This window comes from Pseudochaenichthys georgianus, chromosome 5, assembly GCF_902827115.2.
Source record: "Pseudochaenichthys georgianus chromosome 5, fPseGeo1.2, whole genome shotgun sequence".
Taxonomy (NCBI): Eukaryota; Metazoa; Chordata; class Actinopteri; order Perciformes; family Channichthyidae; genus Pseudochaenichthys; species Pseudochaenichthys georgianus.
Window position 1 is genome coordinate 37155413 of NC_047507.1, and position 25457 is coordinate 37180869.

Consider the following 25457-nt stretch of genomic DNA (forward strand, 5'->3'; position numbering starts at 1 on the left):
GATGACGTTAAACTTGTTGATGTTAAACACGACCAAAACTGAAGTTATTGTCCTTGGCCCGAAGAATCTACGAAACAAATTATCTAAAGATATACTAACTATGGATGGCATTAATTTGGCCTACAGTGAGACTGTAAGGAATCTTGGTGTTATATTTTTTATATTTATCAGGATTTATCCTTTAACGCCCACATAAAATCAATTTCAAGGACCATCTACGTAACATTGCAAAAATCAGGCATATCTTGCCTCAAAACGATGCAGAGAAACTAGTCCATGCATTTGTTACTTCAAGGCTGGATTATTGTAACTCCTTATTATCAGGGTGTACCAAGAAGTCAGTCAAGTCGCTTCAGCTGATTCAAAATGCTGCAGCTCGTGTACTAACCAGAGTTAGGAAAAGTGACCACATTACTCCTGTTCTGGCTGCCTTACACTGGCTCCCTATAGAACACAGGATAGAATTTAAAATTCTTCTTCTCGCCTACAAAGCCCTTAATGGGCAGGCGACATCTTACCTTAAAGAACTCATTATACCCTACTGTCCTACTAGGGCATTGCGTTCCAAGAATGCAGGGTTGTTGGTTGTTCCTAGAGTCTCTAATGGCGCGTTTCCACTGCAGCGGGTAGCTCGCTTTAAGCGTGCCGAGCCGTGCGGGGCCCGTTTTTGGTTGCGTATTGAAGGATAAAGATAAGGCAAAAGTAACAATATAAGATATAGTAAATCCTGTAAAGGAAACGCTAAAAACATTGAGCTGTCTGAGTGAAAAAGTAATGTGTTAAAGTTTACTGCTGAGGTGCCTCAGCAGTTGGCCGGCTACATCCTGTTATCTTCAAGAACTAGAACACCATGTTACGAGTATGTGTGGCCCTGACCTTTAAAAGGCGCAACTGTCTTGTGAGCGCTTCAAAAGGCGCAACTGTCTTGTGAGAGAAAACCAGATAAAGCAGGTAATAATGGACACATCGAAATTAGGAAGAGGGAGTAGGGCCCTGGCCCTGACCTTGGCTAAATCTGGGTGTTGCTGGGCAGAAAAGGCAGATTACAGTAAGAGAGAGCACCAAAGGTGGGGGCTTCACAGCAAATACTATAAAGAACAAGATATATTCAGGATTCGGGGCTCTCTTCAACTGGGATCTTACACTGACGAGCCTGTCACGGTGAGAACTCAAGAAGGAGTCCAAAGCGCTTTGTGGTATAGTATCAGATTGATATATCTTTGTTGAACTGTGTAATAAAGTGCTTATTTGAAGAAACAATCCATTGGAGTGCAAAGTCTAGTTTTTGTACAGCTAACAGAGAATAGTGTCGAAGGACACAATTCCTTTTCCGTCAGAACTAAGAAAGGTCATCGGCGGATCCGGACGGCGACCCCGCTCTGGCCATATCCAAACGATCTGCACGGAGGACGGACCTGGTGGTGACCCCGACGTGATTCAGTGGTAGAATTCTCGCCTGCCACGCGGGAGGCCCGGGTTCGATTCCCGGCCAATGCACCACCTAGTATCTAAGGGAAGGTGTCAACCTGGTCGCTGTACCAGTAGCCATAGCACAGTGTAAAACTAAGGCGAGGCCCTAGTATCTAAGGGAAGGTGTCAACCTGGTCGCTGTACCAGTAGCCATAGCACAGTGTAAAACTAAGGCGAGGCCCTAGTATCTAAGGGAAGGTGTCAACCTGGTCGCTGTACCAGTAGCCATAGCACAGTGTAAAACTAAGGCGAGGCGTAAAACTGGTCGCCGTAGCCATAGCACAGTGTAAAACTAGGCGAGGCACTAGTATCTAAGAAAAGGTAGAAGACTAGCAAAAGACGCTAGCAACCAGACAATCTAAGAAAGAAAGGTAAGGAAAAGTAGAAAATGGAAGGCGAATTTGCGAGAGAAGAAGCACTAGGCTTCAAAATCCCAGATGTGCGCCGCGAGGTTTGGAAAGAATGGGTGGAAGAAGGGCAAAAGGAAGTTGAGAAAAAGGATCACAAAAAAAAAAAAGGAAAAAAGAGAGCAGCCAAGAAAAAAGAAAATGGAAAGTGAATTTGAAAGACAGAAAAAGGAGGGAATTGTAATCCCAGAAACCCGGCTGGCGGTATGGATGACATGGGTAGACGAAGGGAAGAAAGGAATGAAAGAAAAGGATCATAAAAAATGGGAAGGTAGGGTAGCCAGAGTGTACCGAGACATGACAGACAGAGGACTGCTGAAAGCCTTCCGGGAGAAAGAGGTGGATAGTCTAGGTCGTCTATTAGGGGAAAAAAGTCCAACAGAAATGTTTAAAAAGGGACAAGACAATGTGGAGGAGAGACTGACCAGACATAAAACCATAAAAGTAGGATGGACAGGGCGGTAAAAACACCAGGACCCCCAGGAGGGACCGGTGACATGTTTGACATGTTTGTATAAATCCATCAGCCGACAAGGACAATTTTTTAAACATATTTTGGTCTCCCTCCACTGTCATAAGAAGTTGTTATGGTGGACTGTTCCTAAAGGTTTAAAGTGTTCTAAATCCCAGCTTCTGATTGGATCTATATAAATGTTGGGGAACAGACAGCAGAAAAGAATGACAGTGGTTATGTTCCAAATGCTGTGTACTGTATAAGTTGATCTCTGAAGGTGAGATCAAAAAAGGGATTAAAGCAAACAGATATTGTTCTAAACTGTATTAAAGTAAACAGGTATTATCTTGAACTGTATATGTATTATTTGGGACTGTTTTTAAGTAATCCTATATATATATAAACCTTCTTACATACACTTTCCCAGACACCCTGACACACACACACAATACACTACCTGACCAAGATACACATACACACACACACACACACACACACACACACACACACACACACACACACACACACACACACACACACACACACACACACACACACACACACACACTTCCTCTTTACCAAACGCACACACCTGTCCTTTTCAAGGTTCTTTTTGGGGCCAATGTTTGATACTAATATATCTGTGTACAATGTTTGATTGTTTGAGAAAGAATAGTTTGTGGGAAACCTTCCCTGAGAAATTAATAATTTGTGTGAAACCTTCCCTGGGAAATTAAAGGAGTTGTATTGATCTGTTTGTTGATTGTTCTGTCTGTTGGTTGTCATTGTTGATTCGTAAAGACCTTGTTTTATGTTGGTAAATGTTTTGGTATACCAATAGTTTGTTGTTAGTTGTTGAAAGAAGCCCCCCTTCTCTTGAAAAGGCTGAGAGCTCCAGCTGGAGCCAGTATTTGTACTTTCGGATTCTGTAGAAGAGTACTCTTTGTTTCAATCAGAAAAAGAGCAAGCTATTCATCACAATTGTATTTTTAGGTTATGAATAAAACAAAAAGTAGTAGCCTAAGTGATAAGCAGGAGGGTTTTTGAACGCTTGTCAGTCAGAAGGAATCTATTAATGTTTATATAACAGGGGAAGCTCATTTGTGGTCAGCTGCCCTCTGTTCTTCAATATTCTGTGTTGCTCCACGGACATTCAAATAAATAAGAATAAGGACATTAAGAGTAACGACAAGATTTGTCCAGTGTATTAATAAATACAAGTGAACACATATTAACCTAGTCAGATAAATAGATACGAAGTCATTCTTGTTTCAAGGAAGCCCCCCTCCTCCTGGAATGCCTGTTCCAGCCGGGGTGTCTGTGAGAGTACCCACACCCCCCCTCCTTCTTTTTTCTCTCTCCTGTTTGCTCTCTTCTTAAATGCATGAAGAAAGAGCATTGAATTTAAAACAAGGAGTGAATAATCGAGTGGTCTGAAGTTGGAGTGAATAACATTGAAAATTAATTGATCAATGTGGGAGCTGAAGTAGTAGATATTGAAATAAATAAGAAACTATAATTTGCTGTTTTTAGCATAGTTTTTGTAGGATACAGTTACGTCACTTTGTGGTTTTATGAGAGGTTTTGAGAACTGATTGGTACCATTGCATTACATTGTGAATGTCATGGTATTTGTCATTAACTAAGGATTGTACTAAATTATATTACATACAGTAACGTTAAGGGAAAGTAAAAAGTGGTTCACGTTAAAACAGAGGATTGGTGGCATTTTCAGTTCACTGCTTACTTCCACACGCCTTTTCCCCTCCTTGTCTCTTTCATGACTTTATTTAATGCATTAAAACGATTGTTATCGTAACTTTCCTTGTTTATAGAATTCAAACTCACGGTTCACATTACGGAGTATATTTCCGGAACGGCCTTTCAAAATAAAAGCCATAGGCCACTGTTCACCAGAGATGCCTTCACAATAAAACAGTGATTAGATTAACAATATATTTAACTTATATTACGTCCTTAAACATTGATTTAAATTCATTACAGCTTTCAAATACGGCGCGGATTGAATACAGTTATTTGTGTATTCTGTTACAACCTCACCATGCTTGTAACACAACTTAGATAAACAATTTGAAAATGAATAGAATTAGCCAAGTAGATAAAAGATTAGTATAGTGGTTGGAGGGTGTCTTTGTTTTGCCTATTAACTTAGAACTGAAGTAATAAAGAATAGGCAGACTACTATCATTAGTTTGTTTTAACACTCACATGTTTCAGCATTCCTGACCTCAGCCGTTTTATTTTGCAACCCGTTGGGAGAGAGATTTAAATTGAGTTTTTCTCAGTAGCTGAATGTGATTACAGCAGCATTGGATAGTTCTGCACCACCTTTTGGGTTCTCTGAATCAGTGTGTTGGTGAAGAGTTGCTCACTGCAAACAGAAGAAGTATGCAAAGAACGCATAGGAGATATTGACATTATGCTTGTGCCTCGTTGTCAAGGCAACAGTGGTGTGAAGAGGTACTGCGGTTTTGGTGGATTTCTGCTGTACAGAGGACAATGTGTGTCTGCCAAGTGATTCCTTCCCTCATCCCAATGCCAGGGAGAGTTTCCTTGGAGCCCACTGACCAGGGCCGGTCCTAGCTTTTTGGGGACCCTGCCACTGACTACAGCTGCATCACTGACTGTGCTCATTAGGACAAGATCTTGAGACATGCTTGCCTCAGATGGTTCTGGAGGAATGAGGCAATGATTTTATAGCATAATTGTGCAAGAGTTTCCCAGTTGGTGGTGTAGAAACCTTAATGCTTAGTGTTTAGATAAGAGGCTGCTTGTTTAAATGATGGTCTGGAATGCTGAAAAGATTAAAGTTTAATATTCTTGGTTAGCAAACAGGACATGTCAACGGTCTGCGCCCTGTCATCAGCAGACTATCAACACCTCTTCTTCTTGGATGTTTCTGAAAAAGAAAACACCGTAAACGGCGTACTTTTCCAGAAAAAGGGGGATCAGAGTCCAGGCAGAAACATGTTGCTGTATGCTAGCATAGCACTAGATGTAGCAGAGGCAAAAGAACCCCCATGCATCAGACATGCAGCTGGAGTGGCTAGAGTACTAAGGAAAATCCAACACATAGTGATGAGACACCCACTCACAGTGCTCACAAGCCATAGCATTGTAGCCCTAGTCAACTCAGCGGCCTTCACCATGACATCAGCAAGACAGACCAGGTTAGAAAAGTCTCTGACACAGCCACACATAACCTACACACATGAAGGCACCAACATGGCAGACTACTTACCAGGAGAAGGAGTCCCACACAGGTGTGAGGAAAAAGTAGTGCAGGATGTAAAAATACGCCCAGACATGCAGGAAACGCCAGTAACAGGGGCAAGAGACATGTTCACTGACGGATGTTGTTACAGACACCCACAGGACGGCCTAAAAGGGGCCTACGCTGTGGTAGGACGAAGTAATGAGACAGGACTTTTTGAAAACATTGACTGCTCCCCCATCAAAGGAAAAGTGTCAGCTCAACTAGCTGAACTAAAGGGCGTAATCGCCGCTTTGAACCAAGGAATAGATCAAGACATCAATGTGTACACAGACTCAGCATACGTACACGGGGTAGTGCACCACGACCTAAAAAGATGGCTCAGGGCAGGATTCGTAACTAGTACAGGAACACCAGTGAAACACTATCACGAAATCAAGGCGTTAGAGGAGGCTATCATGAAACCCAACAGAGTAGCTGTAATCAAATGCAAAGGACACTCCAAAACCACAGGGTACCTAACCGATGGAAACAATGCCGCCGATCTGGCCGCCAAGCAGGCAGCCGGATACGAAGCCACATTCTCACAAATGGTTATACGGGCTCCCCAAGAAGGAATACTAGAAGCCAGAACAGATGAGGCGTTGGCTAAAGAACAATCTAAAGCTTCCCCGCAAGAACTAACGGCCTGGAGAAACAAAGGGGCAAGAAAGGGAGCAAATGACATTTGGTAATCCCCAGACGGGAGGCCAGTGATCCCACCAGGGTTGGTAAGAGCTATGATGAAGGAAGCACACTCAATGGCACACGTAGGAAAGAACCAAATGGTTAGGGCCCTGACCCATTGGTGGCACCCTTACCTACCAGATTTAATAGCCAATCATCTTGAAGAATGCAGTATTTGTGGACGCTACAATGTGAGGGCAACCATCAAACCACATGAGGGAAAGTTTCCTGCAGTAACAATAACAATGGCAGGGGAGGAGATAGTCATAGACTATACAGACATGATAGACAGACATAGGGGAAAGAGGTACATACTCATGGTTGTGGATGCCTACATAGGGTGGCCAGAAGCCATCCCCTGTGCAAAAGAAGACAGCCAGTCTGTAATCAACTTCCTGGTACAAACCTACATTCCAAGACACGGGTTCCCCAAAAAGATTCGCAGTGACAATGGCAGCCACTTCAAAGATCACGATTTAGCGGTGGTGGAAGCCTCTCTTGGGCTAACCCACAGATTTGGAGCAGTGTATCATCCACAATCACAGGGAAAGGTTGAGAGAATGAACTTAAATCTAAAACAGAAACTAGCAAAGGCGATGGAAGAAACAGGAATGACATGGTTGGAGGCACTACCTCTCGCCCTATTGGCTATCAGGAGTTCCATTTGCAGGACCACTGGGTTCACTCCATATGAGATGACTCATGGGCACCAGTTCCCAGGCCCAGGGGCGGGAGCCACGGTTTCAAAGGAACTGTATGACAAACTGGGGCACCAAGCCTACTATAAACTAGGGGTCGACCGATTATCGGCCTGGCCGATTATCGGGGCCGATATTCCTCATTTGACCGATTATCGGCCTTTTTTTAATAAAATTGCCGATAACACTTTGGCCCTGATGCGGCCGTTTCTCTGTCTGCAGTCACCACTCTCTGTACACGAGCAATTCCCCGCCCACAGCGCTATCTGATAGGCTATTACTGAAGTGTCAATCAACACTGAAGATTTTCCGGGCGGGAGCCAGCCATAGAGGCGGGACCTTCTCAGATTACAGGCAGGTGCGAAGAACGCAGACACAGACAGAGGCAAGCAGCAGCGCTGAGCGGCAGAGCCATACATGTGTTTCGAAGGTAAATCAGTTGAAAGCCGAAGTTCAATAAACATCCCAATCCCCTATGCTGAAGTTGCAAAAACAGCACGATCTATTGATCCAATTATATCAGCTTCCCAGTTACACAGGGACGCGGGAAGTCAGTCAGAGTTGGGGTGCGTGCAGCGTCTCGTAGCAGAGTAACTGTGGTGCGGAGGGGGGGCTGCGAGTGGAGCCTAGCAGTTTTTCAGGTTGATATGTGAAGCTCATTACCTAATCAACATGTATCTAGCTAATGTTTAGCAACATATTAGAAGTGAGGCTACTAGACTAACGTTAGGTCTACTGTAATAGCCTCACTTTTAATAGTTTGCAAAACATTAGCTAGCACTAGTGTTTTGCAGTTAGCAGCTTATTGGGATTTTATGCTAGATAGACAGGCATTGGTTTTATATAATAAATTAAGCATTATTGTTAGTTAAGCATGTCAGCCTGCTGTTCCACTTCTTGTCTCTCTCTAACTCATAGCAGATGGCTGCACTAAAGAAAAGGGCACAGAGAGGAAACCAGTTGTAAGATGTTTAAAAGTTCATTAAACATAATATATGCTTAAATGCATTTCAAAGAAGTTGTGTTGAGTTGTGTTGGAGTTTGTGTTATTCTACATATTGACACTATAGTTTTTCTGATTTTACTGCAAATTTATATCGGTTACAAATATCGGTTATCGGTCTCCTTGATTACTAATAATCGGTATCGGTATCGGCCTTGAAAAAGCCATATCGGTCGATCCCTACTATAAACAACTAAAATGCCTCGTTGCAGAGTTCGCAGACGAATCCACAGCAGCCAGAGCCAAAGGACACACAGAGGAAGCTGAGGGCAGCAGGGACGCTGAATACGTCCGCCTGAAGACGTCCGCCTGAAGACGTCCGCCTGAAGACGATCAAACCCAAGTGGTGTGCTCCAAGGTTCTCTGAACCACTCAAGGTAACCCAGCGAACAGATCATGCAGTCAGAGTAGACGGAAAAGGAGACACGTGGTACCACTGGAGCAGGTGTGTGGAAGCACCAGCACCTACCAGGACCCTCGCTGACACCATCCAGGACCTAGGCCAACTGAACATCAGGCAAACAACCGAAGCCCCCCAACCCCCAAGTGTGGACATCGACTCAACTTCCGAGGAGGAGGAGACAACAGGAGAACCAACGACAGCCCAGGAGATAACAGCCGGCGAGGAGACACAACAAGGGACCGCTCCCCCAAAGTAGGCGGTACACCACACGCATCACATACACACACCACACAAGAGAAACTCACCTACACTGATACACCAAAGAACTTTTACAAGAAAAACGAAGATGAAGAAGAACTCAGGACCTAACCAACACCTCTATTGCTTGACCTTAACACTTTGTTTTTTCATCATTGTTGGAATAATCATTATCATAGTGGGTGAAAGGGGGAGGCAAATCATTGACCAAAGTAATAATCCAAATTCCCCACAAAATGAAACTACACAAGATACCTTTTCTCCTCCAAAAAACAGCCTAACTAGACACGTCCGCAATGTGGCCGGCACAGTAGATACGGCAAATTTCACCCAATGTAACCAGAAAGATGCATTAAGACACATCTCGCTGACACTTTGCCTACCCTCGGATTCAAGCACCACTACCCTCATCCCGTACACCAGTTTGTCAAACGAACGCAACCAAAAAGGAGGGTCGTGGGGAAACAAATACCAATGGTACATGACGCTAGACTTTTGGTTCGGAAAAGGCGATCCCAATGAAAGATATAGCTATGGTCGAGCGTGGACCGACTTGGTGGGAGAGACAGGGGTGGATTGGAGTTCATCGTCAACAGGAACAGCGAAAAAAGTAAGGCAAAGAGTACATCTAGCAAAATCCTCATCTGGCCTCATAGTACAGTTAGACTTAACGGGGGTACCCCAACCCAAGAAAGGTGAACCCCCTTGCGCATCCTTTTATCTATGGCCCAAGACATCGCCAAGCCCCCAATTCTCTGGACGTGGTGTAATCCGAGCAGACATATGGTTCCACTGCGGGGGCAACCAACTCCACGATCGCGTCCCATGTAATGCCAGTGGTCTATGTGCACTGGTCACTTTGCTTCTACCAGTGAAAACCTACGAATTAAAAGTAGGGGACATAACAAACCTGGCAGAACAATACCCCTATCATACTACGAACAGAGTCAAACGCGAAGCCATGATTGACCCAGATCCAACGTACATAGACGCAATAGGGGTACCACGGGGCGTACCAAGTGACTACAAAATAGCCGATCAAGTAGCGGACGGCTTCACATCCGTCATCTGCCCCTGGTGTGTCATCAATAAAAACTCAGACCGCATCAATTACATTCATTATAATGTCCAACGCCTAGGAAACCTCACACATGCCGGACTCAAGGCAGTTAGTGAGCAATTGAAAGCCACATCACTCATGGCCTATCAGAACCGAATGGCCCTTGATATGTTGTTAGCCGAGAAGGGTGGGGTTTGTTTCATGTTCGGGGACCAATGTTGAACTTTCATCCCCAACAACACCGCGGCTGACGGGTCTCTACAAGCAGCTTTACACGGGCTGAAAACCCTTAACAACAAAATGAAGGAAATGTCTGGGATTGATGAGAGCAGGTGGGACAGATGGATGTCGGTTTTCGGTAACTATAAAGGATTGGTGACCTCGACCTTAGTATCCATAGCGGTGTTTGCAGCCATCCTCACTCTGTGCGGATGCTGTTGCATTCCCTGTTTAAGACCCCTGGTTGAGAGACTGATCGGCGCCGCAATAACGTCACCCACACCAACTCAACAAATGGCCCTAGTAGACGCAAAAGGGGAAGATAATGAGGAAGACCTAGCTGGGGAAGACTCCTTCCCCACTCCACCTAGCGCACCATCGGATGGACGATGGGAAATGGACACTTATACTGCTTAAAACGAATTAAAATAAAATGTAATGTATAACCTTCCTCCAACCTGTATGTGATAAAATTGTGTGTTCTGGCTGCTGAGGCTCTGAAAAAGAAAGTTTAAAGTTCTGGGTACCCAACGGCGGACCATACCATGTTCAACCTTAGAGCCATAAGAAAAAGCAACCCGAAAAGGACGGGCACAGGTTGGAGCAGTTACATGAGTAAAACATTTGAAAATCAATGGGCTATGTCTACTAATAATGCTATGTTGCCCCAATCATTAGAATGGGGGATTGAAGGATAAAGATAAGGCAAAAGTAACAATATAAGATATAGTAAATCCTGTAAAGGAAACGCTAAAAACATTGAGCTGTCTGAGTGAAAAAGTAATGTGTTAAAGTTTACTGCTGAGGTGCCTCAGCAGTTGGCCGGCTACATCCTGTTATCTTCAAGAACTAGAACACCATGTTACGAGTATGTGTGGCCCTGACCTTCAAAAGGCGCAACTGTCTTGTGAGCGCTTCAAAAGGCGCAACTGTCTTGTGAGAGAAAACCAGATAAAGCAGGTAATAATGGACACATCGAAATTAGGAAGAGAGAGAAGGGCCCTGGCCTAAATCTGGGTGTTGCTGGGCAGAAAAGGCAGATTACAGTAAGAGAGAGCACCAAAGGTGGGGGCTTCACAGCAAATACTATAAAGAACAAGATATATTCAGGATTCGGGGCTCTCTTCAACTGGGATCTTACACTGACGAGCCTGTCACGGTGAGAACTCAAGAAGGAGTCCAAAGCGCTTTGTGGTATAGTATCAGATTGATGTATCTTTGTTGAACTGTGTAATAAAGTGCTTATTTGAAGAAACAATCCATTGGAGTGCAAAGTCTAGTTTTTGTACAGCTAACAGAGAATAGTGTCGAAGGACACAATTCCTTTCCCCTCAGAACTAAGAAAGGTCATCGGCGGATCCGGACGGCGACCCCGCTCTGGCCATATCCAAACGATCTGCGCGGAGGACGGACCTGGTCCGGTAGACTCCAACAGTTTCCACTTGGTCTAGTTTTGGCCCGGGGCTACTTTTTCACCTTTTTTCTGGCCCGCCTAAATCGTGGTTCTAGGTCCAGGAACAACCTGGCTGAGTCGGGCTGAGTATGCTAAACTAGAGAGAGAATCGCTGGCAAGGGGGCTACAACTACAACAAGATTAACATATTTGACCGTGATTTAATTGTAATACACGTTTCAAAATGATGCTGAAGTAACAACATACTGATACCGGTTAGTAAACACCATGAATTAATGCTTTGACAAGTCTGCAGACAGACGGCAGGCAAAAAACCCTTTTTAAAATGCGTGTTTTCTAAACGGAGCTTGGCTAAGCTAACGTTATATATGCTCCGACCATCCACACTCACAACAACGGCCTATACAGACATAAATAAACCAGCGACTGTATTCGCCATGACACAGGCAGTCTGTGGTTTGTACTTGTTTAACTTTTGTCTAGTTTCTGAACAGATATGAGGAGCTGTGAGCTCCAGCTAACGGCTGTGTTCTTTTTCTGGGGCTCTCATTGAAGATGACGTAACGGCTCCGCCTATACTGCGTTACTATAGTAACTACCCCAGTTCCTAAACTGTAATGGAAGCGCAGCATTAAAGTGAGCCGGGCCTAATAAGGCCTAACCAAACCGAGCGAGGCTGAGCGAGGCCTGCAGTGGAAACGCACCATTAAAGTACAATGGGAGCCAGAGCCTTTTCTTATCAAGCTCCACATTTGTGGAATCAGCTTCCAGTTTGTGTTCGGGCGGCAGACACCCTATCCGTTTTTAAGAGAGCGCTTAAGACCTTCCTTTCTGATAAAGCTTATAGTTAGGGCTGATTAGATTCAGCCCCTAGTTTTGCTGATATAGGCTTAGTTTGTCGGGGGACATCTTACTTCTTCCTTCTTTCTGTCTATACCCGTGTACTCTCATGTTCCGATTAACCCAGCTTCCCCAAATGTCTTTCTTTTTGGTGTCTATATACGCCGGGATCCGGAGTCATGGATGATCCGGTTACTGCGGTCCTGTGTCCTGGATCGCGAGCCCTGGATCATAGGTCCTGGATGGATATTCTTGTGGATTCATCTTCCTATTATACACACATGCATTTCCAAACATTTGGACTACCTATGTTGCAAATGTATTATCTCTTCGATTTACACACGGCATCTATTGCACGTCTGTCCGTCCTGGGAGAGGGATCCCTCCTCTGTTGCTCTCCCTGAGGTTTCTCCCATTTTTCCCTTTAAACTGTGGGTTTTCTACGAAAGTTTTTCCTTGTACGATGTGAGGGTCTAAGGACAGAGGGTGTCGTATTGTCATACTGATATTCTGTAAAAACTGTGAAGTCCACTGAGACAAATGTAACATTTGTGATATTGGGCTATATAAATAAACATTGATTGATTGAAAAGAGAAGTTATTCTTAAAATCCCAGTATGTAACATCTTGTTGCATGAAATAATGCATTTAAAAATAATATTACAATATTGTGATGAACTGTTGTAAAGTCATGTGCTTTTTTTAAGCTTAAGACTGATAATAATACACACATTTCCATGTATAGCTACACATGAACAATATGAAACTATACAGCAAGTGTCCTTGTGAATCCTGCTATCCACCAAAGCTTTTGATACATTTTACATTTATGCAAAACCCAGAACATGCTTTTCCCTGGCTAGGCAAAATATATTTCTCTGTTGGGTATAGAGGCATTTTACTGGGAATGTTCAGTGTTGCTGCAGATTAAACAGTTATGATCACAGCAGAGTGACATTACTGTGCACATGGAAGCATATACAAATGACCGTATGCATATGATCTCTGTACCTCCAGCCAAAAATCCTCTTAACACTTGAACCGCCAGAGGTCGCTGTGTATACCTAAAACCGCCAATGGTTACAATTTACCCGCTATTGATTTTCAAGGTACAATGTTCTTTTATTTATCATATAGAACAGTGAGTTTTGATTGCACAGGGATGACATTTATACCAATATAATCTCTGGACTCTCAGCTTTTCATATGATATAGTTTGTGCAGATAGCATGAAGTATAACATATCGCTACCAGTGCTGATTTAAACGCTTGGTGTTAGACTTGTGTTTTGTAGAAGGTACAAATCTCTCTATCTATAACTATCGATCTATCTGTAATGTTCTGTTCTATGGACATATAATTGTCTACATAAACGGACGACGCGGACTACTTCTCTCATTCCGAGTGTCCATCTTTGTTCAACTGGCACGTAACCTGCACACATGCAGTACGTCCTCAACGTGAGCTCAGTCATCCAAGATCTTGTATTCTCCAAGATGTTACACTAACTATAACTATCTCTCTATCTATCTATAAAGGAACCGCAGTAGACAAAGGCGTTGCTATAGCAACACGTCATCAGTACTTGAATTGGAATAAAAAAGGTGCCAGTACTCTAAATTAGCAACTGTTTCAAGTCAATTTATTTATACAGCCCAAAAACAAGTATTTGGCTCAAAGTCATATCCTATAATGCTGGTGGGTTTGTCTCTTTACTGTATATTTTAGAAAGACTCAGGGTGCATCTGAGATTAGAGGGGGTGCAGTGGTAAAGTGCTATTTTTATAAGTAGGGAGTGGACCTGACACCCTAGGGCAGTGGTTCTCAAACTTTTTCTGGCATTCCCCACTTTGAACAGGTGGGCCTTTTCAAGCAACACCTGTTCCTCGCCGCTCCAATACAATGGTAGGCCAAGCTTAAAATGGTCAAATGTATCGTTCTATAACAGGGGTCTCTGACCTTTTTTAGGATGAGAGCTACTTTCAAAAAAATTAAACAAGTTGTGAGCTACTTTTACTCCTCTTTTAGTATATATTTAGCACATTTTAACATTATTATATGCTTACCTTTAACCTTTGTGTGCTGTTTGGGTCTGTGGGACCCGTTTTCAGTGAAAAGAAAATGTATGATTTTTTTTAAATGTTGAAGTTAAATGCATCAATCTGGTGCATCCATGAATGTATGGATACATCTCTCAACACTCTATGAAAGGGAGCTGTATACGTTTCAATAATCCAAACATCTTTAGAATATGATCACAACCAATAACAAATCATTTAAACTTGTGTATTCTTATCTTATGTTACCTAGTTAGCATTCTTTCTTTTTATTTATGCATATTTTACTAATCACTCCCCTTTTAAACTGTTTACTGTCCTATAGTACACATTGGAATGATTTCTTACTTTATTTTGTACAACTAGGCTATATTAAATAGATAAAGGTGTGTTTTCTCTCTCTCTCTCTCTGTCTCTGTCTCTGTGTCTCGCTCACTCACAGAGGCTGTGTGCTCCTCCGTGGCGATGATGGCTTGCGTTAAAAGATAATAATAAACATAGGCCTATTTGTAAAATGGGGGGACACAAACAGGATTTCGAAAAGTGTCACGGTTAAACTCCTTATGAAGCGGTGAGGTGCCGCTCCACATTGCTTTTCTTCCCGACTGCAACGCTGTTGTGTCTGTGTGTGAGAGCGTTTCACATGTGTGTATGAGATATTTTTACATATGTCTGCAAATGACTTTGGTTTCAGTTGTGTGTGTGAGCAGGCTCGGATTGGCCATCAGGAGATTCTGGACTTTTCCCGTTGGGCTGCTGCCGTTGGTGGGCCGCTGCCGCTGGCGGGCCGCTGGCTCTGGCATAAGTGGGCAGTGGACTTTCACAGCGCCGCTGTGCCGGTACCCCATCCTCCGCCGCAAACACCCGCCGTTGCGAGGCTCTGGCGGCTCCGGCAGGTCCGGTGCAGCGGTGCTGTGAAAGTCCACCACCGTTGCGAATCTCCGGTTGTAATAATCCACTACCGCCCGCGAGGACCCAGGTTCGATTCCGGCCTGAGGTCCAAAACATTTTTTTTTTTAAATAAAAAAAAAAGAATCTCCCGTTCATCACGTCCATTCGCGACCCACCTATCACATCTCTGCGCTGGTTAAATGACTCCTAGTCCCTGAGTACACTCAGCATCTTTCAGCAGGAAAGGAGAGAGAGAATCCTTGTCCGGCGACAACCGCTGTCTTTTCACACTATTATTAAGCCACGCTAACATTTTCGAAATGCTAACGTTATGTGATGTCTTTTCTGCTCTAGTCTAACGCTGCGGCGCGTCATAGGTACGCTGGGCACATTTGTTCTCATGCGTCAATCAGGGCGGGACTGGGACAATAAATCAGGCCGGGAATTATACACCCAGCCAGGCCACTACCAGTTTTTTGTGCCATTTTCCTGGATTTATTTGTCAATATTTACAGCGTTGCTGCCCATAGTGAAAGCCCTCTAGTTTAAATCTACTACCCAAAAATAAACATATGGAGATGGGTTACTATTTAAAAAAATTTGCAAATCTATTTAGGAACCTATCCATGTGAACATATTGTAAGTGGGGGTGGACCTCAAATCCTATAGGGGGGTCCGGGGGCTTGCTCCCCCGGTAAGATTTTGTTTTAAATGTTGGACTTAAATGCATCAATCTGGTGTATTTTGAGGGGGAAATTAATTTCATTTCATTTCAAACCTTTATTTATACAGATAAATCCCATTGAGATCATTGATCTCTTTTTCAAGGGAGACCTAAAGAGACTACACCCATATGAAACAGAACTGTATACATTTAAATAATCATAAGTACATGGCCATAACCAATAACTCTGCAGGTCACCCTTGAAAAAGAGATCTTTCGATCTCAAGGGGCTTTCACCTGGTTAAATAAAGGCTACAAACAAACATACCATATCCAATATGAAAAAACATTGAAACTTGTTTATTTATTTGTTTTTGGTTCATTTATAGTTGTGAGTGTGTCTGTGCTCCTGAATCAGCCTCTCCAGTCTCCCTCCTCTCCCCCTGCTCCTCTTTGAGGCAGCAGCAAAGACTAGTTTTAGCTCTCAACAAGTTTATCTTACCTTTTTTCACCTAGTTAACATTATATTTGTATTATTCATGCATATTTTACTAATCACTACCCCCTCAAATGGAAATATGTGTTTACATAAATGGTGACTGAACCGTTTGAGACCCACTGAGATAACTTAGACTAAGTTAACTATCTAAACACTCAGAGTCCTTTACCTCACCTGAGCTGTAGTTATCAGCCTCTCAGTCTGACAGCAGAGGACTATCCCTCCACCTTGTTGTTTAAACAGCTCCTTATATCCGTTAGCGCAGCTAGCTAGCACCAGATGCTAACAACAACAATACACGTAACCGGTGAGCGCGCTTTCTCGCTCGCTCGCGCCACACATACACTAACACACACCCTCCTTGAATGACACAGAGACCAATCGAGGGCATTAGTATGATCTGTATGAAAGTGGCCATGTCGGCTGGCCACATCATGTAGACAGCCAGTCACCCTCTGTGAGGCAGAGTCAGACCCACATTTGCGCAGCGTTGCATTCACAATACATACAAAATACGCATTTTGCCGGTTCAATTCAAGCACTGCACGTCATGTGTACACTGCATTTTATATGAGGTAAATATTACTACCGCTGGGGTATATAGGTATAAATGGCCATTTTTTCAATCTGACTTCATATTGACCATTTTTAACAACAGAGGGTGCTACATAACACACTTTCAGGAAAAGTCACGGACTGGGAGACTTGAATATTTTATTGAAAAAAAGTTACATACAATCAAAAAACAGCTGCGGGTAAAATGTACCCATTGGTGGTTCTAGTGTTAATAAGGCATTGTCTATTATCCTCTTGAGCCCGAGGGTCCCCCCAGTGGACCCCTACCACCGTTTTTTTACGAGACTATGTCTCAGGGCTTCTTAACATTTAAGTTAAAGTTAAAGCCTTTTATTGTCACTATACACAAGGTATAACGAGATGCAGAGTGCAACTCTGTCCCGGTGTGCAAAAAATATACAAACAAATACATAACACCAAAAAACACAGCAATAGGACATACAATCATACGGGGGAATAAATAGTTACAAATATTGACATAAAAAAAATAGTATATAAAGTGCATTAAAAGTGTGTGTATGTGTGAGAATGGTTACAGTTATTATTATGTGTGGTGGTTGAGCAGCCTGACGGCCCAGGGGTAGAAACTGTTTTTGAGTCTGTTTGTCCGTGACTTGAAGCTCCTGTATCTCCTCCCAGAAGGCAGGAGAGAGAACAGTCTGTGACCTGGGTGAGAGCTGTCCCTAATGATTTTGTTAGCTCTGCTGAGGCAGCGGGAGGTGGAGATGTGTTCCAGAGAGGGCAGGGGGCAGCCGATGGTTTTCTCTGCCATCCTGATCACTCTCTGCAGGGCTTTCTTGTCCGCAGCTGAGCATCCTGCATACCACCCCGAGATGGAGTATGACAGCACGCTCTCGATGGTCGCCCGGTAGAAGGACACCAGCAGCTTCTTGTTCAGTCGGTTTCTCCGAAGCACCCTCAGGAAGTGTAGTCGCTGCTGGGCCTTCGTAACTGCTGCAGTGGTGTGTGCTGTCCAGCTGAGGCTCTCCGAGATGTGAACCCCCAGGAACTTAAAGGAGGAGACCCTCTCCACTCTCTCTCCATTGAGGTGAAGGGGGGCGGGTTCTGGTCGGTGCTTTCTGAAGTCTATGATGATTTATTTCGTTTTGCTTGTGTTCAGAAACAGATTATTTGATGAACACCACTCAGACAGCTTCAGGATCTCGTCTCTGTATGCCGACTCGTCGTCTCCCCACAGTGGTGTCATCTGCACATTTGATAATGGAGTTAGAGGGGTGAATGGGAGAGCAGTCGTGTGTGTAGAGAGTGTAGAGTAGAGGGCTCAGCACGCAGCCCTGCGGGGAGCCAGTGCTGAGGGTGCGGGTGGAGGAGCAAAAAGGGCCTATTTTCACTGTCTGAGGACGGTCTGTAAGGAAATTATAAATCCAAGCGTATAAGATGGAAGGGAAACCTAGGCTTGACAGTTTTTCCACTAGTATGTCAGGTATGATGGTGTTAAAAGCTGAGCTAAAATCGACAAACAGCATCCTTATATAGTTGCCTGGGCCTTCTAGGTGGCTCACAGCTGTGTGAAGGACCGTGGCGATGGCATCATCCGTGGATCTGTTGGCTCTATAGGCGAACTGATGAGGGTCGAGGGAGGGTGGGAGGCTGGCTTTGATGTAGTCGGCTATTAGTCTTTCGAAACATTTCATCACCGCCGATGTTAGGGCTATGGGCCTGTAGTCGTTGAGCTCTCTGACTGGTGTCTTTTTGGGGACAGGAATTATGGTAGCCGTCTTCAGACAGGATGGAATGCAAGCTTGTGACAGGGACAGGTTGAATATCCTGGTCAGGACCCCTGAAAGCTGGTCAGCACAAGCTTTGAGTACTTTTCCGAGTACTCCATCGGGTCCTGCGGCTTTTCCAGGATTCACAGACTTCAGCGTCTGCTTCACCTGATGTTCTTTGAGAGTGAGAGGTGGTATGGAGCTGGTAGTTTGCAGGGACAGAGGCAGAATAGAAAAGTGGGGGGGTCTGCTAGCCTCAAAGCGGGCAAAGAAGTGATTTAGTTCCTCTGCAAGGTGGGCGTCAGCTCTAGTAGTGCCAGATGTTTTGCCCTTGTAGTTGGTTAGCTGTTGAAGGCCCTGCCAAACACACCGTGTGTTGTTATGAGCGAGATTCTCCTCCACTTTTCCCTTGTAGTCCTCCTTTGCAGCCTTGATGCCTCTCCTCAGATTCGCCCTTGCCAAGCTGTACTGGGCTGCATCCCCCGACGTGAAGGCTGTGTCACGGGAACTCAGGAGAGACGGCACTGCTCTTGTCATCCATGGTTTTTGGTTAGGGTAGACCCGAATGCGTTTTTCCACAGTTACAGTGTCTGTGCAGAACTTGATGTAGGATAAGACAGCCTCTGTGTGTTCCTCCAAGTCTGTCTGTTCAAATATGTCCCATGCTGTGTGTTCGAAGCAGTCTTGCAGTTGTGAGAGTGCCCCCTCGGGCCAGGTTCTGATGTATTTGACCACCGGCTTGGTGTTACTTCTGAGGGGGGTGTAAGCTGGGATGAGAAGCAGTGAGAGGTGGTCAGATAGTCCTAAATGGGGGAGTGGGACCGCTCTGTAAGCATGCTTCAGGTTAGAATACACCCGGTCCAGTGTGTTCTTTCCTCTGGTGGTACATCGTACATATTGTACAAATTTGGGAAGCACATTTTTTAGACATGCATGATTGAAGTCTCCAGCAACAATATGAACTCCGTCCGGATGGGACCTCTGTTGTTTATTTATTAAGCTCTGGAGGTGGTCAAGTGCAATGCTGGCGTTAGCATCAGGTGGGATATAAACAATGTTAATTATCACCACCGTCAGCTCTCTGGGCAGGTAAAAGGGTCTGCACATGATAGACATTACTTCCAGGTCGGGAGAGCAATGTGTATGTGTAACCCTGCTGTCCATGCACCAGTCATTGTGGATGTAAACACACAGACCACCCCCTCGGCTCTTACCGGAAGCGCTGTTCCTGTCGTAGCGGTGGGTAGAGCGGCCTGGTAGCTGCACTGCTGCGTCCGGAATCCGCGGGTGTAGCCAGGATTCTGTGATGATCATCACACAGCAGTCGCGTACGTTCGTGTTAGCAGCTAGTAGTACCTCCAATTCGTCAATTTTGTGGACGATGGACCTGGCATTTGCGAGGAAGAGGCTTGGTAGTGGTGGTCGGTGCGGCCGCTTCCTTAGCCTAGCAAGCAGGCCTGCACGGCAACCTCGCTTCTGCTTCCTCTCCCTCCGGCGCCTGCGTTGCTTCACAGGACCGAAAACAATCCAGGGAGACCCGAGCGGTCTCGCTATGTCCTCCGGGATGTTGTTAGTCCGGTGGAAATCGGCTGTGATGTCAGAGCGACAACTCATCCCTATGTCAAATAAGTCCATACGACTGTATATGTAATTCGCCTGTTCTAGGGTGTTCACGCACATTAACAAAAAACAAACAGTGCACAACCAAAACAGAGAGCTGTGAGCCGCAGCGACTGAGCGCGCCGCCATCTTGGATTTCATTAGACTGTCCATTAGGCCAGACCAGTCCTCCAATCCAATCAATTTATGAAACTATTAATGTTCCATACCCTTTTAACGGGAAGAAACTCCGCTAACTGACAATATGAACCATTTTTAGCTAAAAGAAACACAAGAGTAATACCAAGCCTTTGAATTAGCATGGAGCGAAAAAATGCTAACTAATGCTAACGGACTTTTGCACAGCACTCACGGTAGAAATGCCCTTATTACTTATCGTAACTGCACAAACAAGATATCCGATTAAAGCTGAGACTCCACAGATTCCGTCATCACTGTACGACCCCGAATTCGGAGCTATGAGCCAGAAAAGAGAAAGTAAACAACATCCGGTTTCAAAAATATTACAATAATTACGTCTTACCTTTTTTGATTTGTGATCAAAAGTTGTGTTCAACGGAATAAAAACGCCGCTCAAGGTTAATCCAATGTCTTTGTGTCACGTAGATTTTTTTTACTGATAATCAGTGTTGTGCTAGTTACTGAAAACCAGTAACTAGTTACCATTACTAGTTACTTCATTTCAAAAGTAACTCAGTTACTTTACTGATTACTTACACCAAAAAGTAATGCGTTACTGTGAAAAGTAACGTTTTAGTTACTTAAAAAAAGGGCTCCCATTATATTAATACCCTTATAGCCTTCATTTCAGTACTGTTATTGCATTGGAGAATAATACAATCTGTTGATCAACTTGACATGCATTATATGCAATCTGGATAGCATCGATATTAACTGGCTTTACATTTTTGTATATTCTTTCTCCAGGTAGTTGGAAAAAGTTTTCCGTTTCATATGTCGTGTGCCGCCCGGACATGCTATCATGCTAACTAGCTCCCTGAAAGCGGGTGACTCCACTGTAGCAACAGCCTGCATGTGTTCTACAACATACCGTGCAATGGCTTTATTGACTTTCCCCTGGCTAGCAGTCCCTTGGTTAAAATCCAGCCGCTGTTGCTTAGGTGCAGGTGGAGTGGCGTCGGCTGAGTCTCTGTGGTCTTAGCTACTAGCTTCGTCCCAGCATGTTGTTTCTGCAGATGTTTTAAGAGATTTGAATGACTGGTTTGGGCAGTAGATAGGCTCTTTGACCCGCCAGGACACAACTTACATTTAACTAAAACGTTATTTTCTTTGTGCTCGACAAAAGTGAAATAGTGAGAATATCTCCAGGTGGAGAAACTAGACTTGAGCTCCGCCGCCGCCATGATAGTCTTGTTAGTAAACAACACAAACACGCCCACAGCCCGTCTCCGCATGTGACACAGGAAGTATTTAAGTACATTTACTCAAGTACTGTACAGTTCTCATCTCTGTTCACCTGGCTGTTGACTATATAAAAAAACTAACGCAGTAACGCACCATATAGTAACGGTAACTGAGTTACTGAATTTAAAAAGTAATGCGTTAGAGTACTTACACCCAACACTGCTGATAATCCATCATCATATTTATGGCAATATACTGGGTATAAAGTTTTGCCGTCCAGGCTTGTACTTTCAGATATGCTTCGTTTGCTTCTCTATTACGTCCGCAATGGTAATGTTTACGTGGATTTGGACATGGAACTGCCGATCGATTCTATTGGATGTAATGGTTAAGAAAAAGGTGTAAATCACCCAAATCGACCAATGGGTTCCAGAGATATGGTCCTGCGTAAAGTATAAAGAATGCCAGCCAGCGTGAGCACATTACGGAGCAGACTCTATGCAGTGTTTACTACGTAAGGAAGCAGGAATTGCAGGACCCAGAGCGCACGGAGCACAGAGCGGACAGCAGATAACGGAGTATGTTTTTTATTTTTTCACAACAGTTGTATGTGGATGGAATGAATACCTGTAGTGATAATTCAAAGTAATAAAATGATTTTTACAGTGAAAAAGGTCAAATGAAACTGATGGTTCCCAAATTACCCAGAGGTGAGTCCGTCTGGACTTTATTTTTCTAAACCTCTCTAAAAAGGTCAAATATCACTTGTTTTGCATCAATCTTGATACAGGCTACTTATTATATGTTATAGTTTGGATTCCCAAAGCATATAGTCTACTAACCCATCATTCAAGGGTGGTTTTCACTATAAGTAATGTTTTATTTTTAGGCGGACATTAGAATTTACATGTTTTTACTATGTTCCATCTGAATTTACTTTAAAATAAAAACATCTATATTGATTCTGACACATCTACATCCAACTCACAGATGTAACCTTGCTTTGAGAGAAAAGATTATTAATTTACCCCTTTTAGAAGTGAAGATATATTCTTTGTTGTGTTAGTGGCATTTTCGAGCCTGAAACCTGAAAAACAGGCTCAGGGCTTAAGAGGTTATTCAATGCACGTGTAAAAACCTAAAAAATGAAAGTAAAGGATGCTGAGACAACTCATCTGAGAAGAGTGACAAGAAGAGTTGCTGCAGAAGAAGAGTGAACAAAAAGAGCACAGACCGGCTGAAAGAGTGAAAGGAGAGACTACCTGGTGTGAGAGTAAGAGGGAGAGCCACTGCCTTAGTATCAGTGATGGTCAGCAGGTTTTTATTGGCAGTGAGGACAGACAGCTGCTGGAAGCCCTGACAGGTTCCCCAGATAGGGAAGTAGTCCCCAGCATCATTGGCCTGCAGAGGACAAGAGAGTGAGGAATGAGGAGCTATAATCAAAGTGTCTCAATCGCAAGTAATTCAGGTAAAATATCAAGTGAAACTGGAAAGTAACCAGTTCAACATGATTGAAAATAAAAATGTCACTTATAATTTAAGTGTCTAAATCTAATACATATAGCAAAATTCATACCAAAACAGTTTGAGCTAGACAAATATCGAAATGTTACAATGTCAAAAATATTTTACCTTTAGAGCCAAGTCGTAAAAGATCTTAGCTGCTCGACTGTATTGTGATGTCTGAATATTTACATCTCCTCCCGGAAGCAACAACCTGAGAAGACAATTTGTTGTTTAAAATTAGGGTCCAGGCTTGTAAATCTTGCACTTGATTTAAATGTCCACAGCTTTTACCTGTTTAGAAACATGACTTAATGTGAGTGTAACGTATAAGCTTGCATTTAATATAAAACAATAAGAGAATAAATAAGCAGGTCAAAGCCATAGACCATGAACAGAAAAATGAGTCATTGTCGAGTCATCATCAAAATTAAGATGGCATACACAGCTTTAGCTTGCAGTCTAGTAATTAGCTGTTTTAAAAAAAGAAAAGTGTTACCTTGTTTTAACACCAACTAACATTGCACATCTTATAAGCTAACAGTAGTCCAAGTAATGGGCATACATATTCTGTCTGTATACATATTTGGTGACCTGCTCAGCCTGTAGATCTTTTAGCTAAAATCTGAGGTTTGGAGCCTTTAACCACGTTAACAATCGACACGTGCTGTATTAGACCTTAATGCAAAAATAGTCTCCACAGAATAGGGCAAACTCTCAGCCATTGCCACCTCAGCCAACTATCATTGAATGTATAAGAAGCTAGTTTATTATTGGCCAACGTCTTCTTTTGATTGCTTTCCTGATATGTTTATTAGCCTGTTGATCTTCTAGCTAGCATATTATGCTAAAACCTGCTTTAAGAGACTCTGACCACATTAACAATCTACAACTGTGGTGTATTAGACCCTAAAGCAAAAAATTGTCTCAACAGAAAAGGTCAACATCTCTGCCATTGTCTTATTTCAACACCAACAATCATTTAATTTATAATAAGCTAAGAATAGTTTCAGTATTGGCCAGAAGTGACTTGATCTGCTCAATTAGCCTGTTGATCTTTTAGCTAGCAAGCTATGCTATCACAAGTTGTTATTAGACCTAGAGAGCATCAAAAGCCAGTTAGTGTGTTAAATAGAGAGGTTATCAAATCAAATGAGAAAACAAGAGTTGATGTTAACTTACCCATTTATCACGTTAAATATATGTGCATATTCTTCTTCTGTGCGATTGATTCTGGTGAACAGAAAAGGCAAAACACATTTTAGAATTGTTAAACCCAATAACTATCATAGACAATCAAATACATTATTAACCACTCCACATTAAAACAACATTTTATGTATGGCGACCACTGAAAAATGTACCTTTTTTATTAATAATAATTTCAACATTATAGACCATGAATGTAGTATCAACGTTAGAGGATATTTAGTACCATTGCCTTTTACTAGTCCAAGTATGACAGGGAAGAAGAGAGAAAAGATTGAGTGTTATGAAAACATTTAGGTAGTTTTGTCTCATATTTCAATCCAATTCGTAATTTCGTCTTAAATATTTCAATCAAATTTTTGTTATTACAAAAAAGAAACCCACATTTGTAACTACTGGTATAATGAAGTTCTGCCCCTTCTATAGGCTACGCCCCTTAAAAACTCTTCAGGCAGCATGACTGATAACTGCTGTGAGTCACATCACTGTCACAGTTTCTCACCAGATGCAAACGGGTATTAATGCTCATTTAGTAATTTTCTAGACTACCTTTTAAATGACGCCATTCACATCTTACTCACAGCATTAATAGTCATAGTGTCTTGGTATTACACCAAAATCTTCCCTGATAACCGCTGGCTTTCTTGGCAGAAAACAAAGCTGCTAGAGCGCCAAGAGTAAAATATAAAGTTAAATTGTGGGCTATCTGTGGGATGTTTAACCGTCAACATGTGGTTCTGATGAGATTGCACCACGGCCTTTTTGCTGTACACAGGGGACCAGTGAGGTAAGCAGTCACAAAAGCAAATATAGCCTAGCTTATGTTGATAGTTGTTTATATCTCTGCGAATGTATGAATGATTTCAGAATGAATGAAAGCATGACCCTATAGGCTATTGTACGTTACACAGAGCCTAGATAGAAATTCAAGGAAATGATGCGTAAATACTATGCTTCCTGTGTTTTGGTGGGGACTGCGTTCACATCAGCGATGAACCACCCCAGAGTTCACTAGCAAGCGGTTCGACACCACCTCTTTTAGGCAGACCAGAGTCCGGTTGTTTAGTTCACTTAATAATAATAATTCTTTATATTTATTATAGCGCTTTTCCAGAGCTCAAAGCGCCTTACAGATACACATTACACACGTAATGGT

General features: G+C 43.1%; 1 protein-coding gene across 1 annotated transcript in view; it reads right to left on the reverse strand.

Moving 5' to 3' along the window:
• LOC117446089 (gamma-glutamyl hydrolase) overlaps positions 1–25457 on the reverse strand; it is a 59970-nt gene that overhangs the window by 27139 nt on the left and 7374 nt on the right. Inside the window, exons 3-5 of the mRNA XM_034082089.2 lie at positions 24275–24325; positions 23222–23306; positions 22852–22990 (exon numbers count right to left, since the gene is read on the reverse strand). Coding sequence (XP_033937980.1) covers positions 22852–22990; positions 23222–23306; positions 24275–24325 — 275 coding nt within the window. The remainder of the gene's footprint in view (positions 1–22851; positions 22991–23221; positions 23307–24274; positions 24326–25457) is intronic.